The 23,888-nt window shown below is 48.3% G+C and overlaps 1 protein-coding gene across 1 annotated transcript in view; it reads right to left on the bottom strand.

Moving 5' to 3' along the window:
* Positions 1–23,888, bottom strand: part of LOC132382623 (A disintegrin and metalloproteinase with thrombospondin motifs 7-like) — a 205,884-nt gene that overhangs the window by 30,793 nt on the left and 151,203 nt on the right. Inside the window, exons 17-23 of the mRNA XM_059953029.1 lie at positions 19,982–20,108; positions 16,562–16,775; positions 10,857–13,307; positions 7,723–7,875; positions 6,877–7,050; positions 4,607–4,753; positions 4,085–4,244 (exon numbers count right to left, since the gene is read on the bottom strand). Coding sequence (XP_059809012.1) covers positions 4,085–4,244; positions 4,607–4,753; positions 6,877–7,050; positions 7,723–7,875; positions 10,857–13,307; positions 16,562–16,775; positions 19,982–20,108 — 3,426 coding nt within the window. The remainder of the gene's footprint in view (positions 1–4,084; positions 4,245–4,606; positions 4,754–6,876; positions 7,051–7,722; positions 7,876–10,856; positions 13,308–16,561; positions 16,776–19,981; positions 20,109–23,888) is intronic.

Genomic DNA, 23,888 nt, shown 5'->3' with positions numbered 1-23,888 from the left:
AGGGAGTGTAGGACCAGAGGGCACAGCCTCAGAATTAAAGGGCATCTATTTAGAACAGAGATTAGGAGGAGGGTGATGAATCTGTGGAACTCACTCCCACATACGGCTGTGGAGACCAAGCCATTGGGAGTATTTACAGCAGAGGCCGTATTTATCGTTACAATGTACTCTATTCACCCTGTGAGCTGCACACAAACAAGGAATTCCATTCTATCTGGGTGTATAAAGCAAAAAACTAACCCGACCTGGTGCCTTGTTCCAATGCCAGCCGTATTCCATGGGTCAGAAGGCTGGTGGCTTGAACCTCACCATGATTAGATTGTACGATGGAGCAGGCAACAGACCATGTGTAGATAGATATTTGAAGTTCAGGACAGACACTTTGGGCTGAATGGCCTTCCTCTGTGCTCTGTGACTCCAGGCCTCTCGAATGAAGGGGTAACCACTCAACTTCATTCACCCCATCACTGAAATGTTCCCTCAACCTATGAACTCATTTTCAAGGACTCTTCACCTCATGTTCTCGATATTTATTGCTTAGTTATAATTATTACTTTATTTTTGTATTTGCACAGATCGTTGTCTTTTGCACACCGGCTGAACACCCAGTGTTGTCTTTCATTGGTTCCTTTATGGTTATGGTTATTATTTTATTATGTATTTATTGAGTATGCCCACAAGAAAATGATTCTCAGGGTTGTTACATGGTGTGATTGTTAATAAATTTACTTTGAACTTTGAACAAGACCTCAAGGTGGAGACAGCAGGGATTCTGCAGATGCTGGAAATCCTGAGCGACAGACACAAAGTGCAGGGGAAACACAGCAGGTCAGGCAGCAGCTGTGGAAAGGAATACTCAGTCGACATTTTAGACCAAGACCCTTCATCAGGACTCATTTATTCAGACCTGATGAAGGGCTCCCAAATGTCAACTCTTTATTCCTCTCCATAGATGTTGCCTGACCTGCTGATACCCCCAGCGTTTTGTGAGTGTTACCCCAGACCCCAAGGTGCTGTTTTAAAAAGGAATGAACATGTATTCCCAATATTGCTTAAACCTTAAAAACATACAGAATGCTATTTAAAATAAATCTTTTCTCACCACCTCCGTACAGAAACATTGCAGCTACTTTGTACCACAATCACCTTTGGTTTTCTTTATTCTAGAATAATTTATGCTTTTTTGTGTGATTGTTGAGTCTTTAATGCTGTGATTCTGTGATACTGATGTGTGCACATGCATGATGTGCTTATTGGGATATATTCTGGAGGTATGGAATATAGCAAATATTAATTCAACAGCAACCAGCCTTCAGATCTGAATGTGGATTGTAGGTTGAGTTTAAAATGCAGCTCAGAATAATGGTCTTACTGAAGCTGCATTTTAGAGTAAACTGCAGACCAGGCAACACCCAATTGACTGAGATGCCTGCATGTGCATCAATCAGTACAATCGGCAGCCCATTGACCTACATCACCGTGAATATGACTCAGAGACAATTAACACTCATTTTGGACACGTTGGTGGGAAGGTCCAGATATTTTGAAAAACTACATGCAACTCAAAAGAAGCATTATGACGGCATTGTAAGAATAGAAAGTGTCCTGTTACCTTTGTTCTTTAACAATAAAAATGTGCTGTAATATTGGATCAGGGAGTGACTCTAAAGACTGTCAGCTTGTACTTGTCCCAAATAGAGACTTTTATTTCTACCAGCTGAGTCTCTCTGGCTACATCATTCCCAGTCACAACTGTGAGAGTCCAGAGGAGGTTTATGAAAATGAAAATAGGAATTAAAAGGTTTAACCTCTGAGGAGCATTCGATGTCTCTGGGCCGATAATCGAAGGAGGTCAGAGGGATGGTGGGGGTGTGGGGAATTTCATTAGAAGCTTTAGAATACTGAAAGACACTGATAAAGTGGACACAGAGTCCATTAATAGGAAAGTCTAGGACTAGAGGTTAGAGAATAAAAGGGGGGGAGGGTATGGAGAGATATGGCTCAGGTGCAGATCGATGAGAGTATGCAGTTTAAATGGTTCTGCACAGACTAGATGGGCCAAAGGGCCAGCTTTGGTGCAGTACTTTTCTAAGACCTCTATGCCTCTAGAAGGTGGTGAATCAGTGGATCTTGTTGCTACAGATAGCCGTGGAAGCCAATGTATTGGACATACTTAAGGCTGAGAATGATAGTTTTTGAATTGGAACACAGAACATACTAGCATAGGGTCTTGGCCCAAGATGTTGTGCGAACCTTTTAACCTACTCTAAAATCAATCTGATTCTTCCCTCCCACACAGTACTCCATTTTTCTGCCATCCATGTGTCTATATAAGAGTCTGCTAATGGCCTGAATGTATCTGCCCTTGGCAGCATGTTCCACGCACCCACCCAACCCTAGTCATTTCCACCCTTGGAAAACTTCTCTGGCTATCCATTCTATTTATGCCCCTTATTATCTTGTACAGTCGGCCCTCCTTATCCGCGAGGGCTTGGTTCCGGGACCCCAAAATCCGGGATACCAAAATTCGCGGATGCTCAAGTCCCTTATTCAACCTGTCTCAGTGCGGTGGACCTTAGGACCCAGTGGAACCCCAGACCTTATTTAACCTGTCTCAGTGCAGTGGACATTAGGACCCAGTGTCAGAACTCTGAATCTGCAGTGTTACTGTTCACGAAAATAATCGCGATCACGATTGAAAATAAAGTGGAAATAATAAAGCGATCAGAAAGAGGTGAAACGCCATCAGTCATTGGAAAAGCATTAGGCTACAGTCAGTCAACGATCGGAACAATTTTAAAGGATAAAGTGAGATAGACTCTGCCCCGGTGAAAGCTACAATTATTACTAAGCAACGCCGTGGTTTAATTATTGGGTTTTGGGGTTTTGAGCTTTTGATCCTCCACATCAACCCAGCATGGTGGAGAGCGCACTCAGGAACGGTCTGTCACTGGATCGAACTCAGCACTGAAACATACGTTCTCAAGTGTTTTATATGCATAGAAAGCTAAAATATACACTATCTACTAAGACAAACGTTTGACTAACTGACGCTAAATAATACCGGATGTACCTGTTCCAACTTACTTGGTAAGAGAACTTCCGAATTTTTTCAATCCCGATCCACGATAACCTATGCACAACCTCCCGTATATTTTAAATCATCTCTAGATTACGTATAATACCTAATACAATGTAATTGCTATGTAAAATAGTTGTTATACTGCATTGTTTAGGGAATAATGACAAGAAAATAAGTCTGTACACACTCGAACAACAAGTGCTGGAAGAACACTTCTGGGTTTTCGCGATTCGCAGTTGGTTGAGTTCGCGCATGCGGAATTCGCGGATAAGGAGGGCCGACTGTACACTTCTATCAGGTCGCCTCTAATCCTCCTTCATGCCAAAGAGAACCTTTCCTCTTAAGGCATGCCCTCTAATTCACTGATTTATTGGCAAACACTGGACAGCTGCGTGGCCTCGGTTGTAGTAGGGACTAGGCCTCAAGCCACATTGTCAACTGTGTGCAGCCGCTGAGGAACCCGAGGAGTCGGGTTCTACACTGGACTGCCAGAGGGGGCGTTCTGCGGCATCCATACTAGGGTCGCTCGTCAGAAGTCAAGCTGCATTGTGTTCAATTGCAGACTGCTACAACTTGCACGGATTCAGGGATTTGGGCTAAATATATTTTTTGCATGACCGTATTTGACTGCTATCTTACATGTGATATATGTACTTTGTGCTGTGGTTGCACCTTGGCACCAGAGTGACATTGTCTCCTTTGGCTGTATTCATGTGTGGTTAAATGACAATTAAACTTGAACTTGAACTTGTAAATCTCCTCTATGTCCTCTCTAAAGCTTTCACATCCTTCCTGTTTTGGGCGACCAGAACTGTACGCAATTGTTCAGGGGGTGAAGAGTTACAGGAAGAACACCGGAGTCCGGGGGTGAAAAAATCTGCCACGACTGAATGGCAGAGCAGACCAAAAGGGCTGAACGGCCTAATCCTGCTCCTGTATCGTGTGGGCTTGTGCATTTTGCAATGAATGGGACTTTCATGTGCTGTCTGGTCGGGAACTTACTGTGGTCAGTGCTGTTACACTCCTGCACGTTACACTTCTGTGTGTTTTCCGGCCAGGGCTCGTGGTCACACTGGCTACTGTCTTCCTCCGCCTGCCCCGTCACTGTGTTTACACACTTCACCAGCCGCCGCTGTATCCCTCCGCCACACATGGCCGTGCACTATTGTGGGGGGACGAAAGATATCCGAGGTCAAAGCTCAGCCACACTGCACTGTCATTCAGACAAAAGACCAACCAACCCAATGAGCTGTGCCACCCTGTCACCCACCTATTCAACCCAAGCCTCATCACAGGACAATTTACATCCACCAATTAATCTCCTAACCTGCACATCTTTGGGCTATGGGAGGAAACCAGAGCACCTGGAGGAAACCCACATGGTCACGGGGAGAACGCACAGACTCCTTACGGAGGGTGTCGGAACTGAACCCCAAACTCTGACGCCCCTAGCTGTAATAGCGCCGAGCTAACTGTTACTCCCCAGCGTGGCACCCCTCACACAGTGCAGACACTCAAGCTCACCTGTCCCCACGAGCCCTTCATCCACTTGGTGCAGGGATGGGAATTGCACACCCTGGTTCCATTCTGGCGCAGAGTTTCCTCACAGTGTCCCAATTTGGGGCACATGACCAGCCTCTCCTGCACACCTCCTCCACAAGCCAAGGAGCACTGCAGAAAACACACAGAGCAAATCCAAAGTGCATCACAATTCACCCAGAAAGAGTCAAGTTCTACGTAAATTTATTATCAAAGAACATATATACTACCTCGAGGTTCATTAATTTTTGCTGGCATCCACAGGGGAAAAAGAAATACAATGAAATTTAATAAAAATCCATACATAAGTATACGACTGATAAGCAACCAATCTCCAAAAGAGGACAAGCTGTGCAAATAAAATATAATACTGAGAACATGAGTCCTTGAAAGTGAGTCTGTAGGTTGTGGATTCAGTTCGGAGAGGAATCCCCATTGGTTCAGGAGGTGGATGTTTGAGGGACAGTATCTGTTCCTGAACCGGGTGGTGTGAAACCCAAGGCTCCTGTACCTCCTTGATGATGAATGCTGCTTTTTTGTGGCCATGCTCCATTAACTGTGCTCAGTGGTGGGGAGATCTTTGCCTGAGGTGGACTGGGCCGCACCCAGCACTCCCTGATCCTGGGTGCTTGTGCTTCTGTACCAGGCCGTGTTGCAACCAGCAAGGACACTCTCCACTGTGCACCTGCAGAACTCTCTCAAAGTTTCCGGTGACGGTTAAGCTATCAGTTCAACGTTTTCTTCAAAGCTGACTCAGGAATCTCCTCAGTGACATTTCCACTTTGCCACCTGCAGCTCTCAGGTAGCCTGCCAGGTAAATTACCGGTTTAATAGCTATTGAGAGACCGGGGCTACTGATCTGGAGCCAGGAGATCAGATCAACCACGGCAGCTGTGAGATAAAGAAAAACTAAATTTGGAACTGGAGGCTTGTACAAGGAAACTGAGTGTAGGTCTGTTGACCAGAAAGTAAGTTTGTCCTTAAGTCTGTCCAGCCTAAAATGTCAACACAACCAATAGCCTGTCTTCATCCAACCATGTAGATGTCATAGCCAAACAACTCATCTACTTCCTCAGGAGGCTCAAGAAGCTCGACATGTCCCCTTTGAGAGTTTTTGCCAACCATCACAGTCAGCATCCTGCCTGGATGCACAGCAGTTTGGTACGGTAACTACCCTGGCTGTGACAGTAAGAAATTGCAGAGAGTTGTGGACATGCCTCAGCATATCATAGAATCCAGCCTCCCCTCCATGGACACTCTCCACACTTCTCACTGCCTCAGTAAAATCATAAATCACACTCAGTCGGGACATCCTCTCTTTGCCTCTCTCCCATTGAGAAGAAGATATGAAAGGCCAAAGGCATTTTATTTATTTATCGAGGTACAGTGCAGAATAGGCCCCCCTGGCCCTTCGAGCCACACTGCCCAGCAAACCCCCCAATATTAATGCTGGTCTAACCCCCGGACAATTTACAATGACCAATTGGCCTACCAACTGATATGGCTTTGGACTGTGGGAGGAAACCGGAACACCCGGAGGAAACCCACGCGGTCACTGGGAGAATGTACAAACTCCCCGCAGCGGCAGGAATTGAACCTGGGTCACTGGTGCTGTAACGCATTGTGCTAACCACTACACTACCATGCCGTCCCTCCAGGCTCAAGGACAGCTTCTATCCTGCTGGTATCAGACTATTAAATTGTTCCCTCACAATTCACTTCGTTATGATCTTGCACCTTATTGTCTACCTGCACGGCACGTTCTCTGTAACTGTTAGATTTAATTTTGCATGGTTATCATAATGGTTCAAAGCACCAGCGACCTTGGTTCAGCTTCCTATCGCTGTCTGTAAGGAGTTCGGACCTTCTCCCTGTATCAGTGTGGGTTTCCTCCACATGCTCCAGCTTCCTCCCACATTCCACGATAAATTGTGGGTTAAGCTATGTTTGTTGGAAGCATGGAGTCACTTGCAGGCTGCCCCCAACGCACCTTCGGACTGTGTCGGTCACTGACGCAAATGACACATTTCACTGTATGTCTTAATGCACGCGTGGCAGATAAAGCTAACCTTTAAAGATCTTTTAATCTTTTGTGATCTTTACCCCACAGTGCATTGTCCTGAGGATTATTACTTCATTCCTAGGACAATCCCAGAGGTTTGGTTACCCCCAAAGTTACGAGGACAATTCTCCTCAGACACTAATCTCGTCCCATCGATTCCAAACTGTTGCGTTGTGGCGCTGATTTACTGTACCTCTCCCCACGAGGACGTGTACCAGTCCAGGCAAGGTCTGGAGTTGCAGGCCAGGCTGGTGGGAGGCTTATGGAGGACGGGCTGGCAGTGGAAGGGTCGCAGGGGCCGCCTGTCCCTGACGTCGATACACTGAACGTCTCGGATCTTCACCCCACCTCCGCAGTTCTTAGAGCACTGAGGGAGGCAACGGAAAACCTGTTAGCAGGGACGCCCGGGAGCAAAGCTGAGAGCATGGGAGTCACCTCAGGAAGGGTCGGGTTCCCTCTGAACTCAGACCTCAAGCTCATTATTGGCTGCTAAATGCAAGAAGCCCTCCCAGAGGAAGCCGAATGCAGGGGCTACACAACTTGCATTTGTTATTTTACCGAGTGATACACCCTGATTCTTCTCCCTCGTTCAGCTGTGACAAGGAAAGGTTTGGAGGGAGATGGGCCCTGTGCAGGTGAGTGGGACAAGCTCAGGACTGCACTGTGTTCAGTGTGACAACCTGTGCCCAAGGGCCTCTCTCCCCGCTGTGGACTCTACCACTGTCAGACACATTGATCTCTTTAGAGATGCAGCACGGAACAGGCACCTCTGGGGGCCCGGCAACCCACCGACGTAACCTTAGCTTAACCGTGGCACAATTTACAATGACCAATTAACCTACCAATGGGTACGTTTTTGGAAACCCACGTGCACTTGGGGAGGAACACACTTACAGATGGCGCCGGGACTGGGCTCCGAGCTCTGACACCCTGAGCTGTAACACTGTCCAGCTAACGACTATGCCGCATGATGGTCTGAGGGTCCTCGCACCTTCCCGGGTGGGATAACGGAGACGCTACAGGGAAGTGGGAGACCTACCCTGCTCCAATTGCCCACATGCCATGCCGAGCAGGGCCGGATATAGCACCTCCGAGCCGGGACCGGCCTCTTGGTCTTGTCGCAGTCACTGTCCCGACCGGAGCTACACTGCACAGTCCTCCAGATCGCTCCCAGCCCGCACGTGGTGGAACACTGCACGACATATCGAAACATTATTAATTACACAGTGGTACATCCTCCACTGCCAAATGGAGGTTAGAGACAGAGTGGAGGACCATCACTTCGTACACCGTCCTCATCTGTCCATCTGTCCACAGTCCACTGCCTCCCTCGGCCTCTCCCTGCAGATTCCTTCCTTATCTCTTGCCTCCATCATCTTTCAGCTCGTACTCCTTCCCTTTCCCCCACCTTTTTACTCTGGCTTCTGGCTCCTTCCTTTCCAGCCCTGATGATAAAGACTGTTTATTCCCATCCATAGATGCAACCTGACCTGCTGAGTTCCTCCAGTATTTTGTGTGATATTCTGCCTTGGTAGTCCCCAACTTGATGGCATGAACATTGATATCTCGAACATCACGTTAACTCTCTCCTCAGTCCATTTTTTTCCTGATCGCACTGACCCCCACCCTCCCACTCACCCATCACCCACACATCACTCCTGCCTCCCTCCCTTTATCCTGTGCTCCACTGCCCTCTCTTATCCAATTCCATCTTCCTCCTATCACCTTTGTTACTTCCACCCATCACCTCTCAGTTTCATCATTCCCCATTCTACCCCCTCTGTCACCAACCAATCACACATCCTCCCACCTGCATCCACCTATCACCTCTCAGCTTCATGCTTCCCCATTCTACCCCCTCTGTCACCAACCAATCGGATATTCTCTCACCTGCATCCACCTATCACCTCTCAGCTTCATGCTTCCCCATTCTACCCCCTCTGTCACCAACCAATCGGATATTCTCTCACCTGGATCCACCTATCACCACTCAGCTTCATCCTTCCCCATTCTACCTCCTCTGTCACCAACCAATCGGATATTCTCTCACCTGGATCCACCTATCACCTCTCAGCTTCATCCTTCCCCATTCTACCCCCTCTGTCACCAACCAATCGGATATTCTCTCACCTGGATCCACCTATCACCTCTCAGCTTCATCCTTCCCCATTCTACCTCCTCTGTCACCAACCATTCGGATATTCTCTCACCTGGATCCACCTATCACCTCTCAGCTTCATCCTTCCCCATTCTACCCCCTCTGTCACCAACCAATCGGATATTCTCTCACCTGGATCCACCTATCACCACTCAGCTTCATACTTCCCCATTCTACCTCCTCTGTCACCAACCAATCAGATATTCTCTCACCTGGATCCACCTATCACCTCTCAGCTCTTCCTCCAGCCCTTCCCACCAACTTTTTACTCTGGCTAACTCCCCACTTGCTTTTCAGTCCTGATGAAGGGTCTCGACCTGAAATTCCCCTCAACTGATGCTGCCTGATCTCCTGATTTCCTCTAGTGCTGGGGTTCCCATCCTGGGGTCTGTGGACACCTCCGTTAGTGGTAGGCGTCCATGCCGTAAAAAAGGTTGTGAACCCCTGTTTTAGCATTTTGTGCATTGCATATTGAAAACATGACAGGACTCCAGACAAATGTTTTCACCAGCTGAGTCAGGCAGTGAGATACAGGAGGGGAAGGTGGAGGGAGACCACAGGAACGAAACAGGAGGGGAAGGTGGAGGGAGACCACAGGAATGAAACAGGAGGGGAAGGTGGAGGGAGATCACAGGAATGAAACAGGAGGGGAAGGTGGAGGGAGATCACAGGAACGAAACAGGAGGGGAAGGTGGAGGGAGATCACAGGAATGAAACAGGAGGGGAAGGTGGAGGGAGATCACAGGAACGAAACAGGAGGGGAAGGTGGAGGGAGATCACAGGAATGAAACAGGAGGGGAAGGTGGAGGGAGATCACAGGAACGAAACAGGAGGGGAAGGAGGAGGGAGATCACAGGGATGAAACAGGAGGGGAAGGTGGAGGGAGATCACAGGAACGAAACAGGAGGGGAAGGTGGAGGGAGACCACAGGGATGAAACAGGAGGGGAAGGTGGAGGGAGATCACAGGAACGAAACAGGAGGGGAAGGAGGAGGGAGATCACAGGGATGAAACAGGAGGGGAAGGAGGAGGGAGATCACAGGAACGAAACAGGAGGGGAAGGTGGAGGGAGACCACAGGGATGAAACAGGAGGGGAAGGTGGAGGGAGATCACAGGAATGAAACAGGAGGGGAAGGTGGAGGGAGACCACAGGGATGAAACAGGAGGGGAAGCTGGAGGGAGATCACAGGGATGAAAAAGGAGGGGAAGGTGGAGGGAGATCACAGGAATGAAACAAACAAGCTGCAAATCTGAAATAAACACCGAAATATTTGGAAATGTCCACAAGGGTATGCAGCATCTGTGGAGGTTGATACCCTCCATTAGAACAGTCTTTGACCTGAATTACTCACTCTGTTTCACCCTCCACAGGTGCTACCTGACCAATTTAGGATTTCAATATCAGAGTGGGATGGAAAGACTTTATACCCAAAATGTTTTACATTTTATTAAGGGCTTTCCAAATGCAGATACTGTTCTGAAAACAGCGAGCTTTCATAAAGCAAGATCCCACAAACACCAATATTTGTCTCCCTCAACCCTCTCCACCTTGCAAGCAATAGCAAAGCCCCTGAAGTCCATCGAAAAACTACAGCCCATTCCCAACACTTTGCCATCTCAAAAGGCCCTCTCTCTCACTAACGAGGGGGAGAGAGACGTCACTCTTGGCACAGCAAGAGGGGGGCCAACAGTTTACTGTTTCGATGTTACAATTTTGCTTTGAGGTTTAGAGGGATAAGGGTCAAACATGGGTAAATAGGCCTAGCTTAGGTGGGCTCCTTGGTTGCCATGGACAAGTTGGGCCGGAGGGCCTGGCTCCATGCTCTGTTATTCTATGTAGGTTCTGCGGCCGAACATGAGGTTTGGAGAGAAGGTAGCAGAGTTAGGGTGCAGTTCACCCTGACCTCAGTGAAAGTGGAACAGGATCAAAGGGCTGAATGGCTATCGTTTTTTAAAATTATAATTCCGTATTCCCTCCCCACCCCACCCCCTCCGGGTTAACCCTCAGTACTTGCCTCACTCCAGTTTCCAACCACCCAGTAAGATAGGGACTCCACATCTGCCTCAGAGGCTGGGTCGATGGCTGCATCCCTCACTGAGTCAGTTTCAGTTGCCTGGACACCCAGCGCTGGCCTCGGAGACAGGGTATGCCCGGAGGGACCCGGTAGGTGGATTGTAGGGGCAGAAACCGGTGAACTCCCCGCAATGGATCCAGGGGAACCCCTTCCGATCCCGATCCCAGCATCTCCTGCGTCGGTGCTGCCCGGACTGGCCAGGCTCCCCTTGGATTCGGCTCCGGCGTGGGACCTCGCCAAATCTGTCCTCGTTTTGCTTGACTCAACGAGTGTTGTCGGAATCTGCTCCCGAGGTAGTGAGTCAGTTGTCCAGGAAGGAGAACCCAGAGTGCTGCTTGGCTCTGTCACACCCTCTGCGAACGGTGGCTGTGTGCTTGAATCTGAGGCAACTGTTGTCAAGTTAGAACCAGAAACGATGTCGGCAGTAGATGTAGTGGTTCTGAGGAAGATGGCTTCTGTAGTCATTGCAGAGGTTAGCGATGGGGCTTCAACTGGCCTTGTCCCCACATTCACTGACGAAGTGGAGCTAGAATCCGAAGGCTCCAGATGAACGAACAAGTGGCTGGAGGCTGTTGCCTGTACTGGCTGCACGCTCTCTCCCTGGCCTCCCTCAGTTGTGGCCCAGTCTTGCAGTGGAGAGTCCAGTTCTGGCGACATCACAGTGGTGACGGGAATGGTTCCGACCACCGGTAGCTGACTTGCTTCTGGTGACGGCGCTCCTCCTGACGTGGTCACATCTGACATGAAGAATACGTCAGCCTGTGTCACAGAGGGGCTAGGCTGAGAGAGCACCCTTGCATGGCCAGTGTCCTCGTCAGATGCACCAGGTACCAATACATTTCCTGGAGATGTTTCAACCCCTCCAGAGAATTCTAAAGAGCCGTTTAAACTATGTCCATCTGCCAAGCTTGACCAGGTTTGTCCGTGGCTCGTTGTCCAATGTATCTCTTCTGGAGCAGGAATATCTTTCGGATCTGTTGGGACTGGAGGTGTGGGCACTACATTACTGGTGTCAGAATGGAGATCACGCCAGGAGTTATCAGTAACAGCTGGATGGCCAACAATGGTGTCTTGCTGCTGGGAGTGTCCGTGGTTAACACTTAATTCTTCTCTACTGCTGACTGTCACATTTGAAATCTCACTTGGAATCCCAGGCACATCTGTCCCATTTTGTACAGGATCCGTCCCCTCTCCATTCACGGTCTCCCTCGATTCCAGGTTCCCTTCTTGCCCCTCACTCTCAGGAGGTTCTCTAAGGCCACCAGCCTTTCGATTATATGGACTGCCCTGCTTGGCACCGCTGGAATTTCCATGACTCGTGCCGTGGTCCTCAGAGTTCCAGTCTTTCTCCTTCCAGTTGGGATCACTTGCTGTTGAAGCACTGGGGATGTTTGTACTGGGTGGAGAGGTGGAGAACGGTGGTCTTCGGGAGTTGTGATAATAAGATGTCAGGGTCGCTGCTGTGTTGAGAACAATGTCCTGATCATCATTTGGTGAAGATCCAGGATAAATGCCCTCTTTAACTGTTGTATTTTCGACAGGAAGCAGCTCATCTGCCTCGTACATTTCTTTATCGACATCTTTACTGCCAGTGTTGTTCAATCTACCTGGTGTAGCCTCTGTAACCCTGAGATTCTCAGTAGTGTATTCTTCACTAAGATGGATATCAACTGAGTGTACATTTGAGGTAGCAGTTGTGACCTGATTATTATTTATTGCCTTATTCTCCAGGATTTTTGCTGTAGGTTCCAATGGAACGTTGTCCAGCTCATTAGATCCTGGCTTTTCAACAGAGGTCCCATCCTCGTTTTGATTGGGTGACTTCTCCAAAACGCTGTCAGAGATGTTATTGGTTTCCAAATGCTCCTCTTCAGGTTTACTGTCTTCACCCATCTTCTCCTCTTCGCTGAAATCCAGCCAGCCTTCCGGACCGTACTCAAGGTCTTCGTGGAAGTTGATGAAGTTATAATCATAGTAGAAGTCATCGACAAAGATGTTTGGTTTGGAGGATTCCTCGCTCTTGGTGAAATCATCTTCAATAATGTGATTGGTTATCTTGTTGTCTTCGGGGGTCTGTGGCTGAGGAGTTTGTGCATTGATAAGGGATGGATAGGAGTTGGGAATGGGAGGGATACGGTTGGAATTTTCACCTTCGTTTGTAGCGCCAGGGCCGAAGTTCAGGTTGAATCCCACCTCGTTGTACATCTCCTTGCTGGAAGCTCCACTTCCAGACCAGTCATGCAGTGTGAATCCTGGCCAGAGTCCAGGGCACGGCTTCAGGTGACAGGGTCTCGTTGCAGCTGGTTTCATCTCCAGACTGCAGGTCACGTTGGTGTTGTTCAGGCACACAACACCCCGTTCCTGCACACCTTGTCCGCAGGTGACAGAGCACTGAGGACAAACAAAAACAAAATGGGAACTTAATATCTCAAGCAAGATTATATCCCTTTCACTGAAGCTGAGCTGAAACTGATAAAACCATAAGACATAGGAGCAGAATTCGGCTATTTGGCCCATTGATCCTGCTCTGCCATTCCATCGCGGCTGATTTATTATCCTGCTCAACCCTATTCTCCTGCCTTCTCCCCATAACCATTGAAACCCTCATTAATCAGTAACCTATCAACCTCTGCTTTAAATATACTCCAAGGACTTGGCCTCCACAGCTGCCTGTGGCAATAAATTCCACAGATTCCCCACCCTCTGGCTAAAGAAATTCCTCTCCATCTCTGTTCTAAAGGGATGCCCCTCTACTCTGACGCTGTGCCCTCTGGTCCGAGACTCCTGCGCTATAGAAAGCATCCTCTTTGCATCCACTGTATCTTGGACTTTTAATATTTGATATGTTTCGATGAGATTCTTTCTGAAGTCCAGTATACAGGCCCAGAGCCAGCAAGCATTCCTCTTACTTCCATCCCTTTCATTCCTGAAATGATAATGACTGCTAAATCAGCAGTGTAGGTCTCGCATGAAACACAGGTACTGTTCTATTTGTTATTTTAAAATTTTTATTGGAATAGGCTCTTTTGGCCCTTCAAGCCTCACTATCCAGCAACCCCCCATTTAACCCTTGCCTATCACAGGACAATCTACAATAACCAATTAACCTACCAACCGGTACGCCTTTGGACTGTGGGAGGAAACCGGAGCTCCCGGAGGAAACCCACACGGTCACAGTTGGAATGCACAAACTCCTCACAGACAGCGCTGCAATCAAACCCGGGTCGCCCATACTGTAAGGCACTGTGCTAACAGCTACACCACCATTCTGTCCTACTTGTTACGTGTAGACTCACACATGGTGGCTTGGATAACGGACTACTTGACAGACAGACCTCAGTATGTGCGGTTGGGAGACTGTAGGTCTGACACGGTGGTCAGCAGCACAGGAACGCCACAGGGGACCGTGCTCTCTCCGGTCCTGTTCACCCTGTACACATCAGACTTCCAATATAACTCGGAGTCCTGCCGACTAAGCTTAAGTTACCACTCAATGCACTTTAGTAAACTATTTAAGAACTTTTTAAAAGCTATTTATTAATGCTTTTTGGGAGGGTGATTTTAGATGCATATCATATTTATACTGAGTTAAATACTGAATGTAATTAGTTTTGCTACAATAAGTGTATGGGACACTGGAAGAATGCTGAATTTCCCCTTGGGGATGAATAAAGTATCTATCTATCTCTATCTAAGATATACAAAGTACACTGTGCACCACCATGCTCCGGCCTTGCTAGCAACATGCAGATCCCCAACGTGAATGAAAGCAACTAACAAACATGGCTGAAGCAGAGTGCCAGATGAGGCCACTCTCAGCGTAGAGGAGCAACACCATATATTTCGTCTGGGTAGCCTCCAACCTGATGGTGTAAGTATTGATTCCTCCTTCCTTTAAAATAAAATCCCTCCCCCTCCCACTTCTCCTATTCCCCACTCTGGCCCCTTAGCTCTTCTCAATCACCTCCCCCTGGGTCCTCTCCTCCTTCCCTTTCTCCCATGGTGCACTCTCCTCTCCAGCCCTTTACCTTTCCTACCCACCTGGCCTTACCTATCACCTTCTAGCTATCTTCCTTCCCCTCCTCCCCAACCTTTTATTCTGGAGTCTTCCCCCTTCCTTTCCAGTCCTGAAGAAGGGTCTCAGCCTGAAACGTCGGCTGTTTATTCATTTCCACAGATGCTGCCTGATCTGCTGAGTTCCTCCAGCATTTTGTTTGTGTTGCTCTGTATTTCCAGCATCTGCAGAATCTCCAATATTAAAGCAACGGTCTATTTTGTATTACAGATATTTATTTTAAATAGCAAACCTGACACTGAGACAGCCCCTTTAAGCACGAGCCACTCAGGTTTCACAAGTATGATGTTTCGAGGTGGTTTTGGAGTGCACGGGAGGCCTGGAAGTCAGACCTCCCGTGAGTGTGTGGGTGAGTGGGAGGGGGCTGGTGCTTGCTTTGCCATTTTGTTGCTTGGTGTGTTCTGCGTTCTGCTGAGCATCGTGGGAATGCTATGTTGGTGCCGGAATCTGTGGCGATATTTGTGGGCTGCCCCCGAACGACGTGTTTCACTGTATGTTTCCACATATACGTGACAAATGAATACATCTATATCTGAAGGGTCACCTCAGTAAGACTGAACTAATACCAGACAAGTTACTCGAGAGAGACCACTTCCTTGTTTTGTTGGTCTAATCGGCTGACAATCATTGCCTAAATGATTTTAAAGCAACACACACAAAACGCTGGAGGAACTCAGCAGGTCAGGCAGCATCCATGGAGGGGAATAAACAGTTGACGTTTCAGGCTGAGATTCTTCATCAGGACAGAAACATCAACTGTTTATTCCTCTCCATAAATGTTATCTGACTTGCTCAGTCCTTTTACAAAGATTAAAGGCAATCTTTATTTGTCACATGTACATTGAAACATACAGCAAAATGCATTAACTGAGTCAAATCAAATCCATGAAAATTGTGCTGGGGGCAGCCGGGAAGTGTTCCCATGCTTCCAATGCCAACATAACATCCCCAGAACTTATTGACCCCAGCTCGTATGTCTTTGGAATGCGGGAGAAAACCGGAACGCCCAGAGGAAACCCACTGCTGAAATGGGGAGAACATACAAACTCCTTACAGACAGCTCGTGCTGTAATACTGTTATGCTGTTTGCTAAGGAACTGTGCTGTCGCTCCAGCATTTTGTATTTGTTGCTCAGGATTTCCAGCATCTGATTTAAAAAAAAACAACCCCCTGTCTCAGCACAACTGGCTTGGCGGTTGACCTTTACCCTCTCACCTCTGGCCAGTTGTAAAACAACCCCTCTGTCTCAGCACAACTGGCTTGGCGGTTGACCTTTACCCTCTCACCTCTGGCCAGTTGTAAAACAACCCCTCTGTCTCAGCATAACTGGTTTGATGGTTGACCTTTACCCTCTCACCTCTGGCCAGTTGTAAAACAACCCCCCTGTCTCAGCACAACTGGCTTGGTGGTTGACCTTTACCCTCTCACCTCTGGCCAGTTGTAAAACAACCCCCCTGTCTCAGCACAACTGGCTTGGTGGTTGACCTTTACCCTCTCACCTCTGGCCAGTTGTAAAACAACCCCCCTGTCTCAGCACAACTGGCTTGGCGGTTGACCTTTACCCTCTCACCTCTGGCCAGTTGCCTGTGCTCCAGTCCGATGGGCAGGGGATTTCCCGGTTGCAAGGGCCGGTGTCCTCGGGCTTGGCCGTATGTTGGCAGTCAGAGGGCTGGAGAGCCCGCTGCTCATCGAGACCCACGCTCTGGATGCAAAGGGTGGTCCTCCTCATAGTCCCCGTTTCTCCACAGGACGCCGAGCACGCCTGCCACTCTCCGACCCACCACCTGAGGAAATAAAATCCTTTCTCAGTCCGCGAAGCCAGCCTCACTACCTGAGGGAAGAGCAACCCTCTCTCAGTGGCCACTTTATTAGGTGCCTCCGGTATCTCCGTATGTCTGCTGCAGCCCACCCCCTTCACAGTGTGATGTGCTGTGCATTCAGATTCAGCCTCTGCACACCACTGCTCTAACGCATGGATATTTGAGTTATTCCCGCCCTCCTGACACTTGAACCACTCCTCTCTGACCTCCCTCATGAGTAAGGCACTTTTGCCCAAAGAACTGCAGCTCACTGGAAGGTTTTTGCTTCTCGCACCATTCTCTGTAAACTCTAGAGACTGTTGTGCGTGAAAATCCCGGGAGATTAGCAGTTTCTGAGATACTCAGACCACCCCATCTGGCACCAACAGTCATTCCGTGGTCAAAGTCACAGATCACATTTCTTCCCCATCCTGACATTTGGTCTGAACAAACAAACCTCTTGACCATGTCTGCATGCTTTTATGCTTTGAGTTGCTGCCGCATGGTTGACTGATCAGATATTTGCATTAACGGCAGGTGTACAGGTGTGCCTAATAAATTGGCCACTGAACCAGTAGATTACAGCACTGAATGGGTACTTCGGCCCACGATGTTGTACTACTTTTAAACTGTACTATCAGAATCAGGTTATTATCACTGTTGTGAAATTTGTTAACTTAGCAGCAGCAGTTCAATGCAATTCATGATAATAAAGAAAGGAAAAAGACCCTAAGATCAGTCCAACCCTTCCCTCCCATATAGCCCTCTATTTTTCCTATCATCCATGTGCCGATCTAAGTCTCCTCAATAACCCAAATGTACCTGCCTCTGCCACCACCCCCAGCAGCGTCACAGAGTCACGTAGCATAGATACAGGCCCTTTAGCCCATCAGTCCATGCTGACCACCCAGCTCACCCCACTTTCCTAAGTTCGGCCCGCATCGAAGACACACCCCTCGGTCTACTTATCCAAGTGCTTCTGAAACGATATTATTGTACCTCTCTCAACCACGGCTCGTTCCACGTGCTGTAGGAAAACCTTGCCCCTCAGCTCTGTTTTAAATCTCTTCCCTCTCAGCTGAAACCTGCACCCTCCAGTTATGGACTCTCTTACCCTGGGGAGAAGTCTGTGGCCCTTCATCTTATTTATACCCCTATACAAACAAGAGAAAATCTGCAGATGCTGGAAATCCGTGCAACACACACAAAATGCTGGAGGAATTCAGCAGGGCAGGTAGCATCACTGGGAAAAAACACAGTTAACGTCTTCTTTGGCTTTTCCATAGATGCTGCCTGGCCTGCTGAGTTCCTCCAGCATTTTGTTTGTGTGGCTCTTATTGATACCCCTTGCTATTTTGTCAACCTCCACAAGGTCACCTCTTCTTCCTCATACTCCAGGGAACAGCCCAGCTGCTCCTTATAAACAAACATTAGCTTTGTGTGACATCGAAACAAACAGTGAAATGCGTCGCTCACATCAACAACCAACACAGTTTGAGGATGTGCTGGGGGCAAACTGCAACTGTTGCCACGCTTCCAGCACCAGCGTAGCACGCCCACAAATCAGTAACGCTAACCCGTACGTCTTGGTGAAGTGGGAGGAAGCAACGCTAACCCGTACGTCTTGGTGAAGTGGGAGGAAGCAACGCTAACCCGTATGTCTTGGTGAAGTGGGAGGAAGCAACGCTAACCCGTACGTCTTGGTGAAGTGGGAGGAAGCAACGCTAACCCGTATGTCTTGGTGAAGTGGGAGGAAGCAACGCTAACCCGTATGTCTTGGTGAAGTGGGAGGAAGCAACGCTAACCCGTACGTCTTGGTGAAGTGGGAGGAAGCAACGCTAACCCGTATGTCTTGGTGAAGTGGGAGGAAGCAACGCTAACCCGTATGTCTTGGTGAAGTGGGAGGAAGCTGGAGCACACAGAGGAAACCCACAACATCCTCGGGAGAATGTACAAACTCCTTACAGACGGCGGCAGGAATCAATCTCTGAACTTACCGCCAGCACTGTAAAGCGTTACGCTACCGTACCACTCCAACTCCAAACCTCCAGTCCTGTAACACCCTTGCAAGTGGTTTCTGTGCCTTTTCGAGCTTATTGACCCAGGGCAACCAGAACTGAAAAAATGGTCTTCAAATCGCTTCATACAGCTGAGCGATGAAGGCAAGTGTGCCAGAAGGCTTCTTCACCACCCCAACTACCTGAATGGCCACTTTCAGGGAACCACATACCTGCACAATGCTCTACACATTCCTCAAGTCCCCGCCACTTCGTCAGCAACCCCTGCCCTAATTAGTCTTAGAACAGATCTGCATGAAAATGTGTTGCCATTCCTCAGGTCACTGGTCCAGCCGATCTACATTCCACTGTAACCTCAGATAATCCCCTATATTCCTGTCATTACGGATGACCTTCCCTGGCTGGGAGTTTTACCTTGAATGACTGAAGTTCAGATTCTGCTCAACAATAACTTCCTCTCGCACTGTAACGTCCCGGCAGTGATCACATTTATGTGGCCCCTTGAATAAATCATTTCACAGGGCAACGGGGGTGGGGTTGGGGGGGGGGGAAAGGTGAACAGACAGAGGAAAATCTCTGAAAAATACAGGGGAGGAGGGTCCTGAGATGGCGGGGGGGGGGGGTAGAGGGGAAGGAGAGGGTTACAGAGACAGGGAGGGGTAGAGGGGAGGGAGAGGATTACAGAGACAGGGAGGGGTAGAGGAGAGGGAGGGTTACAGAGACAGGGAGGGGTAGAGGAGAGGGAGGGTTACAGAGACAGGGAGGGGTAGAGGGGAGGGAGAGGGTTACAGAGATGGGGGGGTAGAGGGGAGGGAGAGGGTTACAGAGACAGAGGGAGGGAGAGGGTTACAAAGACGGGGGTAGAGGGGAGGGAGGGTTACAGAGACAGGGGGAGGGAGAGGATTACAGAGACAGGGAGGGATAGAGGAGAGGGAGAGGGTTACAGGGAGGGAGAGGGTTACAGAGATGGGGGGGTAGAGGGGAGGGAGAGGGTTACAGAGACAGGGAGGGATAGAGGGGAGGGTTACAGAGACAGGAAGGGGTGCAAGACCTGAGACAGTGAATTACAGTGGACACAGAACTGAATGTGGACCCGGTGCTTTTCCATATAAAGACAGGAGGCTGAGGTTTGGACTGAGGATGTACACTCAGGTCTCTGGGCCGGTCACTCACCGGGCTGGACATGGCTCAGTGTGACAGTTCCGCTGTCGGTCATCAGGTCGTGTCGCAAGCTCACAATACTGTTCTTCGACAATCCCTGCGATCTTCTCCAGACAGTGCACGATCTGCCTCTGGACACCTGGGAGCAACACAGAAAACAGTCGTCCACAGGCTGTATCTCTGAGGGGACGGGTAGGTGAGGAGATGACGAGAGGTGAGAAGGAAAACCCAAATGTGGAATGGAAAAAGGGAGAAGGACAGAGGGGGGTTGAAATGATCAGAAGTTAGAGAAATCGATGCTGGAACTAAGAGAGATATACACTCAGTGGCCATTTTATTAGGTACACTGTACACCTGCTTGTTAATGCAAATATCTAATGAGCCAATCACGTGGCAGCAACTCAGTGTATAAAAGCATGCAGACATGGTCAAGAGGTTCAGTTATTGTTCAGACCAAACATCAGAGTGTGGAAGAAATGTGATCGAAGTGACCTTGTCCATGGAATGCAGTAGGGAAATTCTAGGTTACACAGTTGGCACAACATTGTGGGCTGAAGGGCCTGTGATGTGCTGTAGATGTCTATGTTTCTACGTTCTGTGAAATGATTATTGATGTCAGATGAGGTGGTTTGCTGATCTCCTGGGATCTTCACTCTCAACAGTTTCTAGAATTTACATAGTGTGAAAAACAAAAAAAAATTCAGTAAGCGGCAGTTCTGTGGGTAAAAACACCTTGTTAATGAGAGAGGTCAGGGGAGAACGGCCAGACTGGTTCAAGCTGACAGTGACTCTAACCACACGTTACAACAGTGGTGTGCAGAAGAGCCTCTCTGAACACACAACACTTCCAATGTTAAAGCGGACGGGCTACAGCAGCAGAAGACCACGAACATACACTCAGCGGCCACTGTATTAGATACAGGAGGTAAAGTGGCCATGGAATGTAAATCCGCAGAATTGAGATAAACAGAAAGTGAGCTCACTACTCACTGCTGAGTTAAATTGCGTTGAGTGTGGGAAGTCATCCACTTGGAACAGATCTACACCCCCCCCCCCCAAGTATTCATTAACAAGGCTAGGATGCTTGCATTTAAAATGTACCAACCTTTAAAGTAAATTTATTATCAAAGTACAGACATGTACTATATACAACTCTTGAGATTCATTGTCTTGCAGGCAACCACAGTAAATGCAAGAAGCACAATAGAATCAGTGAACGACCGCACTCAACAGGACAAACAATCAATGTGCAAAGAAACAACAAACTGTGCAAATACAAAAAGAAATGATAATAATAAATAAACAAACAATAAATATCGAGAACATCGAGATTCCTAGAAAGTGAGCCCATAGGCTGCGGGAACTGTTTGGTGTTGGGGTGAGTAAAACGTTGAGTGAAGTTATCCCCTCTGGTTCAAGTGCCCGATGATTGAGGGGAATAACTGTTCCTGAACCTAGTGATGCAGATCCTGAGGCTCCAGTACCTTCTTCCTGATGGTAGCAGTGAGAAGAGAGCATGGCCTGGCTGGTGGGGGTCCTTGATGATAGATGCTGCTTTCCTGTGACAGTGTTCAATGGTGGGGAGGGCTTTACTCGTGATGGACTGGGCTGTATCCAATATTTCTCATAGGCTTTTCCATTCAGTTTGACGTACCCCTCCAAAGGCTTTCAAATTTGAATTCCTGCATGTGACCTTGAGTTAGGTGAAGTATTGTTTGAGGTTTGCACGGGTTTAATGAGACTGGGCTGCGCGAGTCACATGGGCTGTTCCTGAAAAGCACCGGAAAGGAGCTCTTGTCAAGAGAATTATTGAGCTAGCTAGCATAAATCTCAAGGCTGAGAAGATCTGCAGATGCTGGAAATCCAAGCAAGACACACAAAGTGCTGGGGGAACTCAGCATCTACGGAAAAAAGTACAGTCGAGTTTCAAGCTGCTACACTTTGTGCGAGTGTGTGTTGCATAAATCCCAAGGAGCACAGATTTAATGAATCACTGAGACGGCAGACTGGAGCACTTTGGAGGCTACCCAGACGGAATACGAGATTTTGCTCCTCCAGTTTGGCTGCATTGTGGCAGTAGAGATCGTGAACAGGCACGCTACGATCTGCCACTGATCTTGGCATCCTTCTGTAATGGAGTGGAATGCAAGTGTGAGGACCCCCTGGGTATGCACTGGCGAGTTACAATCCGGAAGTGACAGGCGGGGGGGGGGGGTGGACCGCGGATGGCTGATTCGCAGCAGAGCATCAGAGAAGGGGAGGCTCCATTGCAGGGTGTGTAGGAGCGAAAGGGTGCTCAAATCTGACCACCCCACCCAAGAACAAAGCAAACAACTAAGGAACAAATAAAATGTTCCTTAGACATCAATACTTGAGCTCCTTCACTTGAAAACTAAATCGTAAACTACAGCTACATCAATGCAAGGACTGTTGGTTACACAATGCCCCGACTGTGTGAGTGAAATTAAAGGAATTCCACAGGCTTCTTTCTCTCAGATCTTGCCTTGTTAACAGTCCCAAAGATCTGAGCCCATTACACGATGTTATCGTTTCAGGCTCTGCCTATAACTGTAAAGGTCAAAGGTGGAAGGGCAACAGGCATACAAGGCCCAGGTATGGTCAGAGGAGCACTGATGAGTCATAGTTGACCTGTCAAGATTACAGAGCACTCTCCCCGAATGTAATTGACATCGGTAATCAGCAAATTGAACAAATTCCATTGCTTGTGACCTCTGACTTTGTACAATTGCAATACAGAAAGAGCCTGGAGCTAGTTTGGTTGATGCATTTGCACAAGGAACCTGGCAGGTGATAACAATGCCTGCAGATTCTGTATCAAGAACGTAGAGGGTGGTGAGGGAGGCAGATGTGATGTTAGCTTGCATTTTGAGAGGACCAGAATATAAAAGCTGAGGCTGGAAAAGGCACTGGTGAGGCCTTGCTTGGAGTATTCTGAGTACTTCTGGGCCCCTTCTCCAAGAAAGGAGGTGCTGGCACTGGAGAGGGTTCAAAGGAGGTTCACAAAAATGATTCTGGGATTGAAAGCTTTGTCACACGAGGTGTGTTTGAAGGCTCTGCGCCTGTACTCGCTGGAATTCAGAAGAATGGGGTGGGGGGATCTCATTGAAACTTATCAAATGTTGAAAGGCAAACAAGAGAAAATCTGCAGATGCTGGAAATCCGATCGACACACACAAAATGCTGGAGGAGCTCAGCGGGCCAGGCAGCATCGAGGAAAAGAGTGCAGTCGATGTTTCCGGCCAAAACATTGTCTGTACTATCTTCCGAGATGCGCCTAGCCTGCTGAGATTCCCCAGCATTTTGAACATTGAAAGGCCTCGATAGAGTTGACGTGGAGATGATGTTTCCAAAAGTGGGGGAGTCTAAGACCAGAGGACACAGTCTCAGAATAGAGGGAAGTCCTTTTAGAATAGCGATGAGAAGGAATTCCTCAAGTCAGAGTCTGTGGCGAATCTGTGGAGTTCTTTGCCACAGCTGGGTCTGGAGGCCATCTTCATGTATATTTAAGGCAGAGGCTGATAGATTCTTGATTAGTCAGGGTGTGAAGGGATACAGGGAGAAGGCAGGAGATTGGGGCAGAGAGGGAAATGGATCAGCCATGATGAGATGACGAAGAAGACTTGATAGGCCAAATGGCCTAATTCTGACCATAATTCTACCTTATGGTTTTATAGGCTAGGATTAAATCAGAGGATCGCTGGGCGGCAATGCAGTGCTGTACCTCAAAAAATACATAACTTAATACAATCAGCAATAGTGGATCTGTCTCAGTGGGAAGTATGGTCCATAGAGGGCTATGTCACAAAGTCATAAAGCGGAGGTTGTTAAGTTCTTGATCAGTAAGGGTGTCAAAGGTCATAGGAAGAAGGCAGGAGAATTACTTCCAGTAAGATGACAA

The sequence above is a fragment of the Hypanus sabinus genome, chromosome 28 (assembly GCF_030144855.1).
Source record: "Hypanus sabinus isolate sHypSab1 chromosome 28, sHypSab1.hap1, whole genome shotgun sequence".
Taxonomy (NCBI): domain Eukaryota; kingdom Metazoa; phylum Chordata; class Chondrichthyes; order Myliobatiformes; family Dasyatidae; genus Hypanus; species Hypanus sabinus.
This window is presented reverse-complemented; position numbering and strand designations above follow the sequence as displayed.